Here is a 15,655-nt window from a genome sequence, read left to right on the forward strand (position 1 = left end):
GCAACGTTGGGTGTGAACCTGACTTTTGACAAGATATCATGTAAACTTTGCCGTTTGCACTGGTGGGTGTTAATCTGAAAGGAGTGTGTGTCTCGTGTTTGGCTGTTTTGTGTTTAGCTGAAACACTGCTGTGTAATGGAGGACTTTAAATGGAGAGTGTGAGGGAAGTGCTAAACTTTCTTTAACTCTTAGGTGTTTATTAGAAGATATAAATCTCATGTTTATTTCACAATGTGAGGCAGTAGGGCTCTGAACTGTTCTTAGACTCCCTGAGAGAAAAATAAATGAAGGAATGCTCCTGATGCACAGCTGTGTCAGCTTCACTCATGCTTCACTGACTTCTTTGTGTTGTCCACTCTCATGCTCTCTAAAACAACACAGGTGATATACACTATATTGCATTGGACTCTTCTTGGGACTCGCATGTCTTTACCTGGGACTTGACTCGAGACTTGATTGTAAAGACTCACCTTGCTCCCTCTGTCTTGGTACGGGTCGGTACCAGTGGAGGTGAAATGAATGCAAAGTTCACTGAAAAGCAACTGAAACTTACAAAAAGATCACTCAAGTGGAATTAAAGCAAATAAGATGCTAATTGTGCCAACACGAAATTAACACGAACAAACAAATGAGAGACTTGTCTTTCCCTTCTTAGCTTCTTCCTTTTTCACAGTCTCATCTTTACTTGGAGCCCTTCCCTTCTTGCACCGAATCTACATCAGGAAAGTGTCATCCTCTTGGGTAGCTACTGAATCTTTCCTGTAGGTTTTAGGAAAGACCCATGTGGTATGAATGAAGGCTGCAGCTCCCAACTAAGAGTGACTCTTAGACAGTGTGATTAAATCAGAGTATCGGACAGAAAGTGCATCGTACGTGTGTTTATTATATGTGAATTCTACCCTTTTTGTATTACAAATTGCACTTGTTTTTACCAGTTATTGTCTGTGCTATTGCATAATTTACTGAGTTTATGGATGGAATGAAAACACATTCATTTGTATGAACTTTTGTTTAGCTTTAAAAATTCTTAAAAACATCAAGGCTGAAGAGAAACCAAGCATCTTCCATGTACCCATCAGTGCTACCCAACAGAAGAGTGAGTTCCACAGTTCCACTGCACTTGTTTTTACCAGTTATTGTCTGTCCTACTGCACACACTAAGCTGTTAACTCCATACTGTGACTGCTCAGGACTAAAGTGCTGTTACACCCCCCTGAGCTATGAAATGTGCTTTCTGTTGCACAGGTCAGCAACATGTGGACCAGCAGAGTTTACAGAAGTCTCTTCTCCGAGAAAAGCCATCAGCACAAGGACTAAAGACAAACCAGAGAAGTGACAGTGGTAATATATTAATCAAACAATTGTCCTTTAGATGTACAGAATAGTTACTTTGATTAATGATTCTCGTTTTTTAACTTTGAATTTGGTTTTAGACTAGTTTAATGTCCCAATACATCAGACACCCAACGAGACTCAGATGGGCCAAGGCCATCGAGCCATGACAGGGTCGTGAGGTTTGTTCATTTTAAACAAAGGTTTGAAATTGACAACAAAAAAAAAAATGTTGAAACTGAAAGTCCAATTTTTAAAATGAAATTTGAAAATCAAAAAATTATATTTAAAGTAAAAAGAAAAATATAATTAATTTCAAATTTTCACTTTGATATCATTTTTCTTTTTCCTTCATTTTCAGATCTTTTTTACCTCTAATTTAAGGCGAGTTAAATAGTTATTCTGTTGTACTTTTCTTCCAACTTTTGGTTAAACTTATTCTACTTTTAACCTGCACAAATACACAAACCTGCACCATAAGAGCTTAAAAGGAATGCGTTTAATGTCGGGCTGTTTTTAGTGTTATGTTTATGCATTTGGCAGATGCTTTTATCCAAAGCAACTTAGGGTAAGCAGGTCTTGCCTAAGGACCCCTACTGGAGGTGGCACCTTTCATGCAGGGGATTTGAACCCAGGTCTCCCACATGATGGGTGGCAATCATACCACTAAAAAACATTAATTAGATTTAGATTTTTTTTTTTTAATTTAAAGTTTTTTTTGTAAGTGATAGAAAGAAAAAAGTAAAGACAAGAAAATAAATGAGGGTGGGGGGGTTTGGGAAAAAGACGAGAAAAAAAACTGAACCAAAACTTATATTCTATGTATCTTGTTAAGATTAAGGAGTTAGGGTTAGATGAAGAAGAAGAGAGGTTGGTAGTGTGAATGTGTTAGGTTTGAAGGAGGAAAAGGTTTCATGACTTTTAGGTCAGAGGTCAGACTTTTTCAGGTAATTTAAAAAGCTGGAGGAATCTTTTCCGGACAGATTTCTTCTTTGCCTTCTTCGTCGTCGGAATCTTTCCCATCTGCTCTTCCAAGCTCGTTATCCTTTCTATCAAACTGTCTGCAGATTGTTTCCTTTCCTCTTCTTTCTTCTCCAGTCTCCTTTATAGCTGATAACATTTGTCGGAGGCCGGACTTTTCTTCCTGCCACTGTTTTCTCTCATTTTCCAGTGATTTTTGATTTTCCATCTCGGCTTCCTTCATGTTGCTGGTTGTTTTTATTTGTTCTTCCAGAAAGTGGGTCTTGTCCTGCTCCCACTGTCGTTTTTGCCCATCAAAGTCTTTCTGGATTTGGAGGAGACCAGCCTTTATTTTGGAGTTTTCCTCCAGCTAAGCTGGTCTTGGCTTCCTTTGCCCAGGACTTCTCAGTCCGAAGACTCGGTTCCAACTTGCTAATTTGTTAGAAAAATTCACTCACAGGCAATTGCATGAAACCAAGAAATCCTCAGAGGCCTCAGTATTTTTACTTCCAAGGGGAGAACAACACACGAACCTTCTCTCTGCAGATTCACAAGAGTTCTCCAACGAGTGGTTGCCTCCCTTGCTGTTTTATTTGGTGACACACACATACATACAATCCTCTATGTGCTTTCATGTGCCCAGGTCTGGTATATCTCCTGAGTTTGGAGGCATCGCTTTATTTGGGGAGCTATAAAGATAACGATCAGTGAGGAGACAACATTCCTTCTTAAAACACAGTCCTCTTTGTCTCCCAACTTCTCCTTGAGAAGTTTTGATATATAATGGCCTCTCTGGCCTTGACGTTTATATATGGATAATTAGCAAACTTTTCAGACATAATTGTACAGGTGGCGTCTGCATTGAGCTTCTCTTTCTTTCGAAGTTCTATGTTCTTTAGTTGAATTAGTCCAGCCTTTGTTTTGGAGTTTTCCTCCATTTGCACAGCTAAGCTGGTCTCTGCTTCCTTTGCCCTGGACTTCTCGGTCTTGATTCCAACTTGCTAATTGTACAGGTGGCGTCTGCATTGAGCTTCTCTTTCTTTCGAAGTTCTACGTATAGAACAGCTGTGGCTATTTCTTTCTCTTCATTCTGATTTTGTAGCTCCTTCTTTAACTGCTTCACCTCATTTGTAAGTGCAGCATTTTCCTTCATGGCGTCTCTTTACTGGTCCTTCAGTTGAGTCAGTCCAACCTTTATTTTGGAGTTTTCCTCCATTTTCCTCCATTTTCACAGCTAAGTTTGTCTTGGCTTCCTTTGCCCTGGACTTCTCAGTCTGGAGACTCGATTCCAACTTGCTAATTGTACAGGTGGCGTCTGCATTGAGTTTCTCTTTCTTTCGAAGTTCTACGTATAAAACAGCGGTGGCTATTTCTTTCTAATTTTTCCTGATTTTGTAGCTCCTTCTTTAACTGCTGCACCTTATTTGTAAGTGTAGCATTTTCTTTCATGGTGTCTCTTTGCTGGTCCTTTAGTTGAGTCACTGATTGAGTCAGTCCAGCCTTTATTTTGCTGGTTTCATCCAGCTGCTGAGCTAAAGAGTTCTCAGCTTCTGCTCTCTTAATCCTTCCTTTTTTTAACTTCTTCTAGCAGTCGACATGTGTCATTTGCAGCTAATGAATACGCTTGCTGTGATTGGTATAAATAGGCATGAAGCCTCTTTACCTCATTCAGCAAAGCACCATTTTGTTGTTGGAGAGTTGAAATCTTCTCATCTTTGTCACTCAGAGTTTTATAAAACTCCAATTCTGGGATGGTCAAAAAACCTTGGGTGCGAGTTAGTTTCTTATTTACATTAAACTAAGGAGCATGCTCTCCTCCTCCTGTTTGTGATTTTTTTTTTCTTCATCGTCTCATTCAGAAATAATAGTTTATCTGAATTATTAGCAAACAAAGTTACATTCCAAGCATAATTGTGATGATTAGTAAAAACAAACATTTTTGGATAAGTATTTATTAAACATTTCTATATAATAAACAAGGAACAGTCTTTAAACAATTACAACAAAAATAAAACTGAGAATGAAAATTTATTGAAAACAACTTGGAACAAAAACTAACTATACTACAATAAGCTATACATTTTCATCCAATTGTTGGCAGGTGGCCTCAAAAATCAATTGGTGAATTCTAAATGGGTGTTGTCTGGGTCACATCCTTCTCCACAGCACACATGAGCTGCATCTCAAAGGGAGAGAGGGAGTCCTCGTGTGGCCTCTTTTGTGACTTAGGCCTAGACCTCTCCCTGGAGGTAATAATAAATTTTATTTATAGGCGCCTTTCTGGACACTCAAGGTCACCGTACATAGGTTAAAAACAGTGTAACACAAGCATGGCACAAAGGCGATGGTGTGGGTGTAGATGTTGATGTGAATGTGGGTGTGGTTGTGGGTGCGAATGGGAACGTGTGTGATGGGACTTCAAGCTCCTCAGGAAATTCAAGGGGCGCAGGTTCCAAAATGAGGGAGAATTTGTGGTCTGCATTGGCATCCTCCCCTGTAATTCCTCCATCTCCCTGCCCCTGACTGTCACCTGTAGGGAGATTGCTGCTAGTGGCCCTGCCCCTGTCCTGTCCTTTTAAATGTGAAAGCATTTAAAAATGCCATGATTTGGCTATAACGCCATGGCCTGCTGGTGGACACCTCAGCCCCGCTCCTGCACATCTCCTTCTCTTTTCTCCTCTCCCTCCTGTGAGTATCCCTAAAACTCTTCCACCTCTTCCTACACTCTCCCTCTGCATATAAACACAGCATGTCACCTATTGCTGAAATATTAAACTAGCCTGTGGTTTGCGTTTATTTACATGTAGCCATAGTAACCTACAACTCACCAGATACTCCAACAAGGTCTGCAACCTTCCTCCAAGAATCGCGGGGTTTTTTTTTATGTCTCTGTAGACAAACAGTGTGGAGTCATACAGCTCTAGGAAAGCGGAGACTGCAATTATCAGCTTCTCCTCCATGATTTTACTGGCGCTCGTTTCCCGCCTTCGGAATCCAGATCGGCCCCAATTGGCTGTCGTCGCTGTCACGTCACTGCTCATTTGCATAAAGTTGAGCCTAGCGACTGAAACAACCCAATTTTTTTTAAACAATTTCTAGTTTTGAAAAAAAAAAAAAAAATTCAAAAACTTAAAAATTGTATAAAAAAGGGAGAATTTGAAATAAATATTTGAAAAAAAAAAATCGAAATGAATGAAACTTAAATAACTTTCAGTTTTAGAAAAAAAATTTCATTTCAAATATTTGTTTCAGATGAATAAACATGACCCTGAAATGGCTCCATACTGGGGCTCTGTACTTAAGTTTTCTTTTGTTTTTTTAAAATGCACGTTTTTAGAAAACAGTAGAGCCCAATTGTAAGTTCATAAATTTGAATTCCTGAACATTTTATAAAATTTTGATTTTACAACAGATGTGTAACTTAAAAGCAACATCTGTGCAGTGAAGCCCTTTATACATACATGATGATCTCCCACAGAAAGGTTGAAATGGCAGAATGTCTTGTACAATTTCACACAGTCTACAGCATCACCGTATCCGAGATGCTCCAAAACAGTCTGGCAGGCCAGCAGTTTTGATCCATTCCCAATACAGCTTAATTAAAAGCTGGATTAATATGAAGGATGAGTACGTCAGCCTGCCAGTAACAACTTTAAAGCTACTTTGAACCAGTTTTTGCAACAAAATTAACATAAATTATGTATAATAAAGATGCATTTAAATCTGAGATCAGAGCATCTGAATATTAAATGTATAGTATTTGCGTCTTTTTTTTTTTTTTTTTTTAAATAATTACCCAATTAATTGAGTAACAGCCTACAGCTGGGATGGAACATTTCCTTATTGTGTGTGCATATGTGGCAGGGCTTGCATAGACTGACATCAACTTTGGAAATTAATTAATCTGCATGAGAATTACATATTTGGTCAGAGGACTTGATAAAGACTCAGAAATAGTAAAGTTTAGGATCCTTTGGACTTTGACTCGGTGACTTGTTCCCACCTCTGATAAATCACCTGTGACAACATTTTCAACTTTCAGATGGACATCTGCTGGTAGAGATAAAGCCACACAACATCAGTTGCAAGAACATTGATTTTCTCTGACTCCGGGCTACAGTCACATTACAGAACTCTCATCACAAGCTGACCCAAAAGATTACAGCTCAGAAGAAAGCAACTCCCATCCCTTAAAATTATCCATTATAGTCTCTGTGGCAGAAAACTTGCTTGTTCACAGAGTGAAATAGAAGTCTAGTATGCCTTTTTAGTTGTTTTATTCAATGTGCATGTTCATTCAGAGCTTGCAGAGAGATGCTTTTCATGAAGAGAGTTCTGGCTTTTATCCACAAGACTCCTCCTCAGTTTGTATGATAACACTATGAGGTTGTCAGAGATAGTCTTGAATAACCGGAAACGTTCTAGTTTAATATCAATCAATAATAGGAAGCAGTACTTTGTCTACCATAAGCAGAATCATGCATAGGAATCAGTTGGACCAGGTCTTACTCTGGTCATGACCTGGGTGTGAGCATCAGACAACAGCATCGCGAAATCAGACACTTTATACTCTATAGCTCTGACTTACACAACATATACAGCTTCCGGTTTTGCAATATAGCAACTAAGGCACATAATAGTACATTGAATCAGCACACGATTATAACTGAGCAAGACATAAACGTTACAATATAAAATTCCATTACACCTCATATCGCGTTATGCACGTGTACATGTATATTGTAGCGTCCGGCAGGACGTGCAGAAAGGACAACGAGCTATTCCACACAGTCAATTTATTATAGAGCATGAATGGTTACAGTTGGCCATAATCACACCTGACCCTCTGCTCTCACACTTGCAGGGGAGGGAGCTAAAGTTAAAGGGATAGAGGCACGCGAGTGTGTGTGGAGTTGTGGGAGAGTTTAGGGTCAGGCGTGGTTATGGCCATTCATGCTCTATGATAAAATGACGGTTTGTGGAAGAGCTCGTCGTCATCCTGCTGCTCCGTCTGTGGCGGTACGGGTCGGTGTCATTATAGGGGTACCGACTTCCTTTCGTCGTTCCTTGTTCTGCGTCTCTTCTTGAAGAGGAAGACCACTATTTGGAGGCCTTCCCTCCCACCTCCAACTCTACTGGTGGAGTCCGGAGGGGAGGGGAGGCAACAAGCTCCACTGAATGCAAATTAAAGGTAAGGCCAGCCAGGTAAGGAAATGGCGCCAAAGAAGCTACGAAACTCTTCGTGCATGTTCAGAGTTTGCGGAACTAAAAGACAAAAGGACGGTACCAGTTACCCACGCAAATGGGACGAAAGGTTAAGGCAGCTGTAAAATCTGAGCAAACGCTCACTAAGTGGAAAAAAAAAAAATCAATTAATTCGGAAAGTAACGCATAAACTTTAATTGCGCCTTTAATGTCCCTCCTGGGTTTTGAGTTTTACTTCGTGCTTGGTTTATTTGGCTGCTCAGCAGAATAGAGCCATTAGTCAAATTATGTTAAAGGCTTTAACGATGCTCTTCCGGCGATAATGAGCTACAGGCATTACGAACTAAGCAAGTGACTAGCTTATAGATCACTAGCTAATTCAACTAGTTACCGCTTGGGCGCTTTATAACATTTAAACCGCCAATGGCTCTGTAACAGTGGTTGTCTTAGATTGACGATATGTAGCTAGTTTACTTTGCCCAGCTCCAGGGTTATTTCAGTTTTAGCTTACTTTCGCGCATTAAAGCTAATTTCAGTCTGCTAAAATGAGCCGTTGCTATGACGACAGCTTAAGTAAAGTTAACGGAGGAGGGCACGTATTAGCATAGATGGTTAACTAAGTCCTGACTGAACGCAGCAGCCATTCTTTACTGTTGAAATCATCGCTTACCTGTCGTGTCCGCTGTTATTTCCCGTCCCGTCCTTGTCTTTTGATGCTTCTTTAATTGCCTGGTCCGCCCTCATTAGTTTCACCTGTGTCTTGTTATCAGCTTCTGTGTATTTATAAAGCTGAGTTTTCCCCCTTGTCATGAGTATACACGTGTTTCTGCTTTCATCTGTCTGTGGAGGACCTTCCCTTGTCTTATCAGCTATTATCAGCTATTCCTTTGTTGGCCAAATTTCTGCTTTGTTAAGGATTTTGATTGTTTCCTTTGTTGGGAATCTACCTATTCCTGGTCTTGTTTTAATGTATAGCCTGCTTGGCTTTATTGTAAACTGTATCAGTTCTATCTTAAACCCTTTTTTTCTTCTTCTTCTTCTTCTTTCCACTTCTTGTGATGGGTTCTGTCCTTTGTTTGAATTCTACATTAGCGTAATGATAAAAATGATCAAAATATGGGCCCAGCAGACACTGCGTACCCTTTGGAGGACCTCATATTGGTAAGATGAATTTGTCTTGTGTCTCACATCTGGCCACAGCTGTAGGGTTGCTGCTGTGGTCACCCTGCCCTATGTACTGTATGTTAAGATTCCATTGGCACTGGTGCAATCTTCTGTCAGCAGATGCTTTGTCTGAGGTGACGGTTGTATTGACAATTGGTGGTCAAAAAAGTCTTCCTGGCTCGTGTCAGGTCTGCCCTAAAGTTGGTCCACCCCACTGACCTCAGTCATGGAAACCTGTCTGCCTTGTGCACTGGTACCATGCAAGTCCAGGAGTTTCCATTTTCAGTTAACAGTTTGCGTTCCTGCCCTAATTTCTCATCCCACGTATTTCCAGTGTCTATTTATTGTTCATCAGATGGAAACCCAACTTTCAGCCCATTAAAGATGAGTGAGATCGTGTTTACAGTATTGCCAAGAAAGGAAAGTGTCTTTAAATAAGCTATTTAACCAGTGAAATGTTTTTAATGTAGGCACGTTTCCGTGGAAATGCAAAGGCCTTATTGGGCTTGACGCAACAAGCAGGTGATCACAGGTTATCACATGTGAAGGTAATGCACCCCACCAAGGAAAAACCGGTGGCCAAGCCCACCTGGGAGCCTTCCTACCAAGAAGGTGAGGATGTCAACTGACTGAGATTCCTTTTTGGCATCTGAATAAATCTGAATAGGTTTTTTTTGTTTTGTTTTCTTCAGCAACATCCTTCTTGGCAGTGACAAAAAGGAGAGGTGAAAAAGGACTGTTGAAAGCCCCGACAATGCCTAAATTAAAGATGGGTAAGCTGATCCAAATGCTTCAGTGGAACATTTTCAGAATGACAAACCGATCAACTTTAATTTTGAAGGGTCCACTACTAGTCCCCCTCATTCATTCATTACAATATTCCTTTTAACAGCTGATTATTTTCCTTGCCAGGTAGCAATTTCTTAATTTTGCATTGAAATAGCTTCTTGTTGTTCTATGGCTGTTTTTGTTTTGTTTTCTAACTCTGAAAAATACGATTGATAAGACCTTCAATGTTAAAGAGTTGGCTTTTTAATGATGCTAAATGGATTTTAGAAGGCAAAAAACGGCAGCTTTATTTATCAGATTCTACATCTTATTCTCCTCCAGGTTCAAGCAAACTTTTTGAATGTCGTTGTGATAAACAAGACTCGATCTACCTATGTGAGAGGTGCTCTCTAAAGATTACAGAGAGGGACTTCAGCAGCCATGTCTCTGGGTCTGACCACCAGAAAATTCAGCGAGTGGTGAGTAAATGTGGGCGGTTAACTTGAGCTTGTTTTAATCAAACTATGTTAGTCAAGCCGTGTATATGCTGCACTGTAAGCACATTTGTACGCGAAGACAACTGCTTCGATAAAGATCGACACACATTGACAGTTCAGCTGTGTCGTCGGGGAAAAAAAACAAATCATAGGATTGTACTCTGCTGGTGAAACTTCACCTGCCCCCGTCCACAGCACTGTCTGGTATGACAGTGAAATATTCCATTATAAAACATTGCATCACAGAAACTATCGAGACAAAAGGCCTTCCTGTGGATAGCTGAGGTTTCTCAAGTTTCATTGTAGCTGTAGTGTTGAAATGAACTGGATTTTTCCTGTGATTTCACATTCAGAATAGAGACGAGCAATAGTTACGAAAAGTGTTGGTTCAGGAATAAGTCGCTCTGGGCTAAACGGAGAGGGCGGCATGGTTGCTTTAAAGTTGGATCTGGGCCTGTTTCTTTGGTCTGTCCATGGCAATGTAGGAGAAAAGGTCAAAACAGCTGACATAAAACACTGGAAGGGGAATTAAATAATGCATTTTACTAATTGAGGTCTTTACTTCAGGTTGTGAATCTGAGCGAGAAGACTTACAGTAATATTTTGAAACAAAGCTTTCAATCAGGTAAGAGGGAACTTTTAGAAAGGGTGGGTTGTTTAGGTTGTGACTGACTCGGTGTGTCTGAATTCTTGCATTTCATCAGAATTCTTCCCCTCCACAGCCATTGGTACTCTAAGGGCACTTAATTTTCATCTACGCGTTGCGTGTAAGCGCCCTTCAACCTCAGCTCCACATTCTGTTAAGCCAGTAAACGCCTCGGCTGCACGTCATGCTCAACATGTCAACTCTGTGGTGGACAATATCAAGGTCAGTCATCTTTATGCTGATGAGGATCGGGGGGGATTTGGGACTTTAACAGAACGTCATACTGCATATAGAACTAAAAACAACTGACAGCTGTTGCAGTGAGCATATTCATTCTCTAACGACTTCTACAGGTAACGTTATGTATTTGGAATTGTAGAGGAGTTATGATTCAGCCTCGGGACAGTTTTATCGACACATTCGTTTTTGCAGTTTAGTTCTAAATCCAAATAGGGTCAAATGTAAAACAAATCTCAAGAATATTCACTTTTAAGGCATCGGAGAAAGTAGAGTTGAGCAGACAAATTCTGACTTTACTATTTCTTGCTTGACTCTAGTTTTGCTCACACTAGTTAACAACCATAGAGGATTTACATTTCAGGTCTTGTAAATCCTCAGGTCTTCAGTTGTCATTTGAACAGGAAGGGGTCTGTTGATTGATTACTGTTCTATCAATCCCCTCTGCATTGTTATGAAAGTCAAAATAAGGAAAGTTTAAATGCAGAAGTACTGGAAACCGTCTAGAGATGGCAACGACATTAAGTGTTTACAGGGAGTAAAGATGGTACGAAGTCACTGCGTAAAACAGAAATGCGTAGCATCATTGGCGTGAAATGACCAAATAAATCTAAGGAAGTTAGCATGATGACAAATTTAATGTGGACAAATGATTTCTTCAGCTGAAAATGTGTGATTTGTTGATTACGATTGTTTGCTTTAAAGGTGGTCAATAGGAAGATTAATGATTCAGAAGACCATGGGACAGCCATAAACGCGTCAAGGACCAAAACAACCCGAGTCCCTGCTGAATCAAATGAAGCTCAGACAAAGACTTGTATGAAAGGGCTTCCGTCAGCTGACAGTTTTCATGCTCATCCATTTGTCACCTCTTGTGGTAAACCGACCTTCAGGGTAAATGTGTCCACAAAGGGGGCGAATGAGGTCTGTTTACGACCGTATTTCAGAGGAAATGATCCCAAAGATGTCATCCCTAACACAGTCTATAAGGCCACAAATCATCGACTTAAAAGCTCAGCAGTTCCCTCCGTAGGTATGGCAACAACCTCATCCACACAGACAGAAACCACTTCCAACTTTAGTGCAACATCCTCAAAAGCTGCCTCAGCTGCAAAATCTGTAGTGATGTCCAGACCACTGAAAAGAGCAAGTGCAACTGCATCCAAAGCAAACCCTGCTTCATACAATACTGCAAGATCTACAGTGGTGCATGACGCTACCGGCAGAGGCGCACCTTCCTCGAGAGCTGAAAATGCTCATGAACGTGCATCCAAAGCCTCAGCCGCACCGCAATCTACGGTTATATCAGTGGCCCCTGCTAAAATGCCTAAAACTTCAGTTACACGTGGAAATGCCGACTTGTCTGCTAAGCTCGCACAGCTGAAAAGCTCAGTGAGGCAAACTGCTGATGTTGCATCACATACTCAGAAGAGGAACCCAACTCCTGCTCCCCACCTGAACACAGCCATGTCTGCCAGGTCTGAATACAAGAATCCACATAAAGGGTCGTCCCATGTGTCTGCAGCTAAGAAAACAGCAAGTTCAGGCCATCCTAAAGTGGGCAAGTACTTTATTTTTGTTTCTATAGGAAACTATTCAGTACATATCGGACTCGTTTGATTTAAATCAAGTCTATTTGCCTTTTGTTTTTAGGCTTAAATCAGCTGATTGTAGTGTCATGGGAAGGAAAGCAGCAAGTCTACTGTCAGCTGTGTTCTGTCAGGTTGAAAGGGTCCGATCACCTCATCAGCTCTATTCACCAGTATAACTATGTGGTACGTAGTCGGTCGAGTCTTGTAGGACTTGTAGGTGTACTAGCCCCTATCAGTTTAGCGTTTTATTTATTTTTTTTTGTGGGGATGAAGGGGGAACAGAAAGCACAGCTCCTTGCTGCTACACTGTGTTCTCCACCTCGCCTGTACTCTCTTCTCAGCTTGCTCACATTAACTGTGTACACACAAGGACAAAAAATGTACATCTGCATTAGTTTTTGCCAGATTGCCAGAAGTTGTGTGTATTTCCGGTTTGTGTAATTCTCAATCCTCATGAAATTATATGCATGAGTGGTTGCAGACACTCTACTAATTAATTTGCTTATCAATGTTTACACCACAACTAAAGAAGCATTGGAAACGAAAGCCACCATAAATATGCAGATTATAAAATAGGTTGCAAAGAAAAGGCTTTTTGTTTGGCGATCTCAGTTCTGCAGTCAGACAGAACAAAAACTCCTGAAATAAAGTAAGATATCGTGTGGAGGTAAGAAGAAAATGGGCTGATATGTGAACTTAAAGGCCAAAATGGATATCTGCTCGCGCGTCACATCAGGGTTACAGCGGAGGAGCAGCTAATATTAAAATTCCTGTTTTAAGAAACCAGTCTTTTGCCAGAAAATGAGAAGTCTCTAATGAGACTGAGCAACCTCGGTGATATTATCTTTCAAATCAGATTTTATTCATATGGCACCTTTCATACTTTAAAAGCAACACAAAGTACATCACAGAGGCTAAAAAAAAACAACGATGATAAAACATACCAACCCTCCCACCCCCATAAAAACCCACAGAGACATACAGACACAAACGCACAAGACAGAGACCTGGCCGGGCACCGAGACCTAAGGCTCCTCCAGCCACCCAGTCCAGAGCAGTCCACAGGACAGCACCCCCGTCAGTGGACCAACAGCAGCTCCCAGTGTGGTAGCCCCCCCTGAGGAAGCACTGGAGCTAAATACCGAAAGACTAAAACATTAAAATAAGATAGAAAGGTGTAACATGAACAAAATAGATTTTCAGCTCGTATAGTTAAAATGTCTAAAACATGGAGTTAAAACGTATAATTAAAATAATATAGAACAAAAATTAAATATGATAAAGTTTGATTAAAGGACATCAATAAAATCAGATAAAAGCCTGATTTATTTTTTAATTTCATGGTAAATGATGCATCTCATCAGGGTTGCGTTGTATAAAGATCTACACTTTGTCTGAAGAATGGATGAGGTACTGCAGATGCTAACTGTACCATTTATGTCCTTGCTAGAAAATGAAGTATCCTGGCTGGACTGCAAACCTGACGGAGTTGGAGGGCAAACTGAACAACATCGTGGCCCACTTGGCTCAGGTTGAGCGGGATGTAGGATCTCAGAGTGCCCAGGTGGGAAGCTCAACTCCGAAGAGTGCAAAAGTACTCCTATTACAAAAACACTACATATTTAGAATAGCCATCGTTAAATAAGTCTTCACCACAAGCAGCTTTTAGTTGTGTTTTTTTGCAGCAGGGCTGTTTGTTACTTGGACATAGCGAGTCGATTTAGCAGAGAACATTGCATACACCCTCAGTTTAGAAGGCAGACGGCAGTACCAGGGATGTAACTGAGAAGAAGACTTTGAAGAAGTGGCTAAATTAATTATAGATGTATCTTTTCTTCAAATTAGTTTTGTTTTTTTCTTTGCTTAGACAGTGAAAGTGAAGAGGGATGTGTACCAAAAACTGGCTCTTCTTCCAGAAGACAAAGGTACGACTACTCAAACTCTCAATAGATGTCATAGAGGAGAAAATCTAATTTGCTCATGGACTTTTTTTATTTTCTGTTAAGCTGATAATTCTGTCTCTTGATGCTCAGCTGTAGAGACAGTGAAAGCCATGGTGACACCAAGAGACCCTCGGATCTCCTCTCCCACAGCCTCTATTGCAGATGTTGTGCGGCAGGACGTCTCCAGTCCATGTGAAGTTTCAAGCTCCAATGATGGTAAATTGAAGTCTGAGCATCGGTTTTCATCCACACGCGCTGAGAAAGACTATTCTTAATTTTCCATATGAAATCTTTGCCTCTGCTCTAACAGAGGTGGTGTGAATAGCAACCTCTGAGCCTAACTGAAGTATTTGTTTTTCCTCTCAGGAGTGCATGTGTCATGCAATGAGGTATTGAAATTAAATAATAAAACGGACCAAGAGAACAAAAAACAGCACCAGCCGGTCCAGATGAAGGGTGAGAACTCAAATGAAAATGATTGCTTATGAAGGAGTAAGAAGGAAAAAAAATCATGTTCTCACCTTGCATGCTTAAGATTTCATGCATTATGTTTTTGGACTCAGAAATGGAGCCCAATTCAAAAAGGGAAGCAATCCTGGGTGCATATCAGTTTCCAAGAGTTCAGAGCTTGGATGGTGAAGACGCACAAGCCTGCGAGCTGATTCAGGATCAGTCTCAGTCATCTAAGAGCGTCGAGAAAAATCACGTAGAGCTCATTCCAGCTCCTTCTACTCAAACTGAGGACATACTAGGTATAATGCACCCGTCATCAACATTTTTCACCAGAAAATCAACGAGGATTAAGTTCCCACTTTCATCCGAAGCCATGCATCTCTGTTCAATTTAGAAAATATCAAGCAGGAACGATTTGAGCCTGATGCAGAGACTCAGCCTCACAGTGAAGATATACTTGTGATTGAAAGTCCTGGTAAATATTGAGCTATTTCATCCAGTTTTTATGCATTACTTTATCATAGTTATTTTCTTACTCCTATATTTACTGCTTTTTTTTTTTTTTTAAACCCTTCTTGACAGTTTTTGGAGTGATAATCCTGATTAGATGTTGACATATTGATCTCTTCCTTGTGCACTGTATTGTCACACATTAATCTTTCATTCTGATTTCACAGCAGTCAAACTGGAGAAAACCCATGGTTGCACACAGCGTCTTATCAAGCCTAACTGCAGACAACAGTGGAAAAGTGATCCGCCCTCACAGAACCCCACAAAGGATCTGGAAAGTACGCTGAAGTTATCTCCTGTTCAAAGCTGCAGTCCACAGATCCAAGCTGCTCCAGTGAACACTGGACA

General features: G+C 40.5%; 1 protein-coding gene and 1 long non-coding RNA gene across 2 annotated transcripts; both read left to right on the forward strand.

Moving 5' to 3' along the window:
- Nucleotides 1–9,006: 9,006 nt before the first annotated feature.
- LOC140275632 (uncharacterized) lies at nt 9,007–10,551 on the forward strand. The gene is made up of 4 exons (XR_011908417.1): nt 9,007–9,273; nt 9,354–9,434; nt 9,772–9,908; nt 10,494–10,551. It is a non-coding gene; the product is annotated as an uncharacterized lncRNA (long non-coding RNA).
- Nucleotides 10,552–12,493: 1,942 nt separating this feature from the next.
- Nucleotides 12,494–15,283, forward strand: LOC140274706 (uncharacterized). Its single transcript, XM_072370076.1, has 7 exons — nt 12,494–12,584; nt 13,852–13,965; nt 14,269–14,326; nt 14,435–14,560; nt 14,711–14,800; nt 14,908–15,096; nt 15,192–15,283. Exons 2-7 carry the CDS (start codon nt 13,855–13,857, stop codon nt 15,281–15,283), a joined length of 666 nt encoding a protein of 221 aa, XP_072226177.1. The 5' UTR covers nt 12,494–12,584; nt 13,852–13,854.
- Nucleotides 15,284–15,655: the final 372 nt, after the last annotated feature.

This window comes from Leuresthes tenuis, unplaced genomic scaffold (genome assembly GCF_036924035.1).
Source record: "Leuresthes tenuis unplaced genomic scaffold, fLeuTen1.0.hap1 SCAF_18, whole genome shotgun sequence".
In the NCBI taxonomy this organism is placed as follows: Eukaryota; Metazoa; Chordata; class Actinopteri; order Atheriniformes; family Atherinopsidae; genus Leuresthes; species Leuresthes tenuis.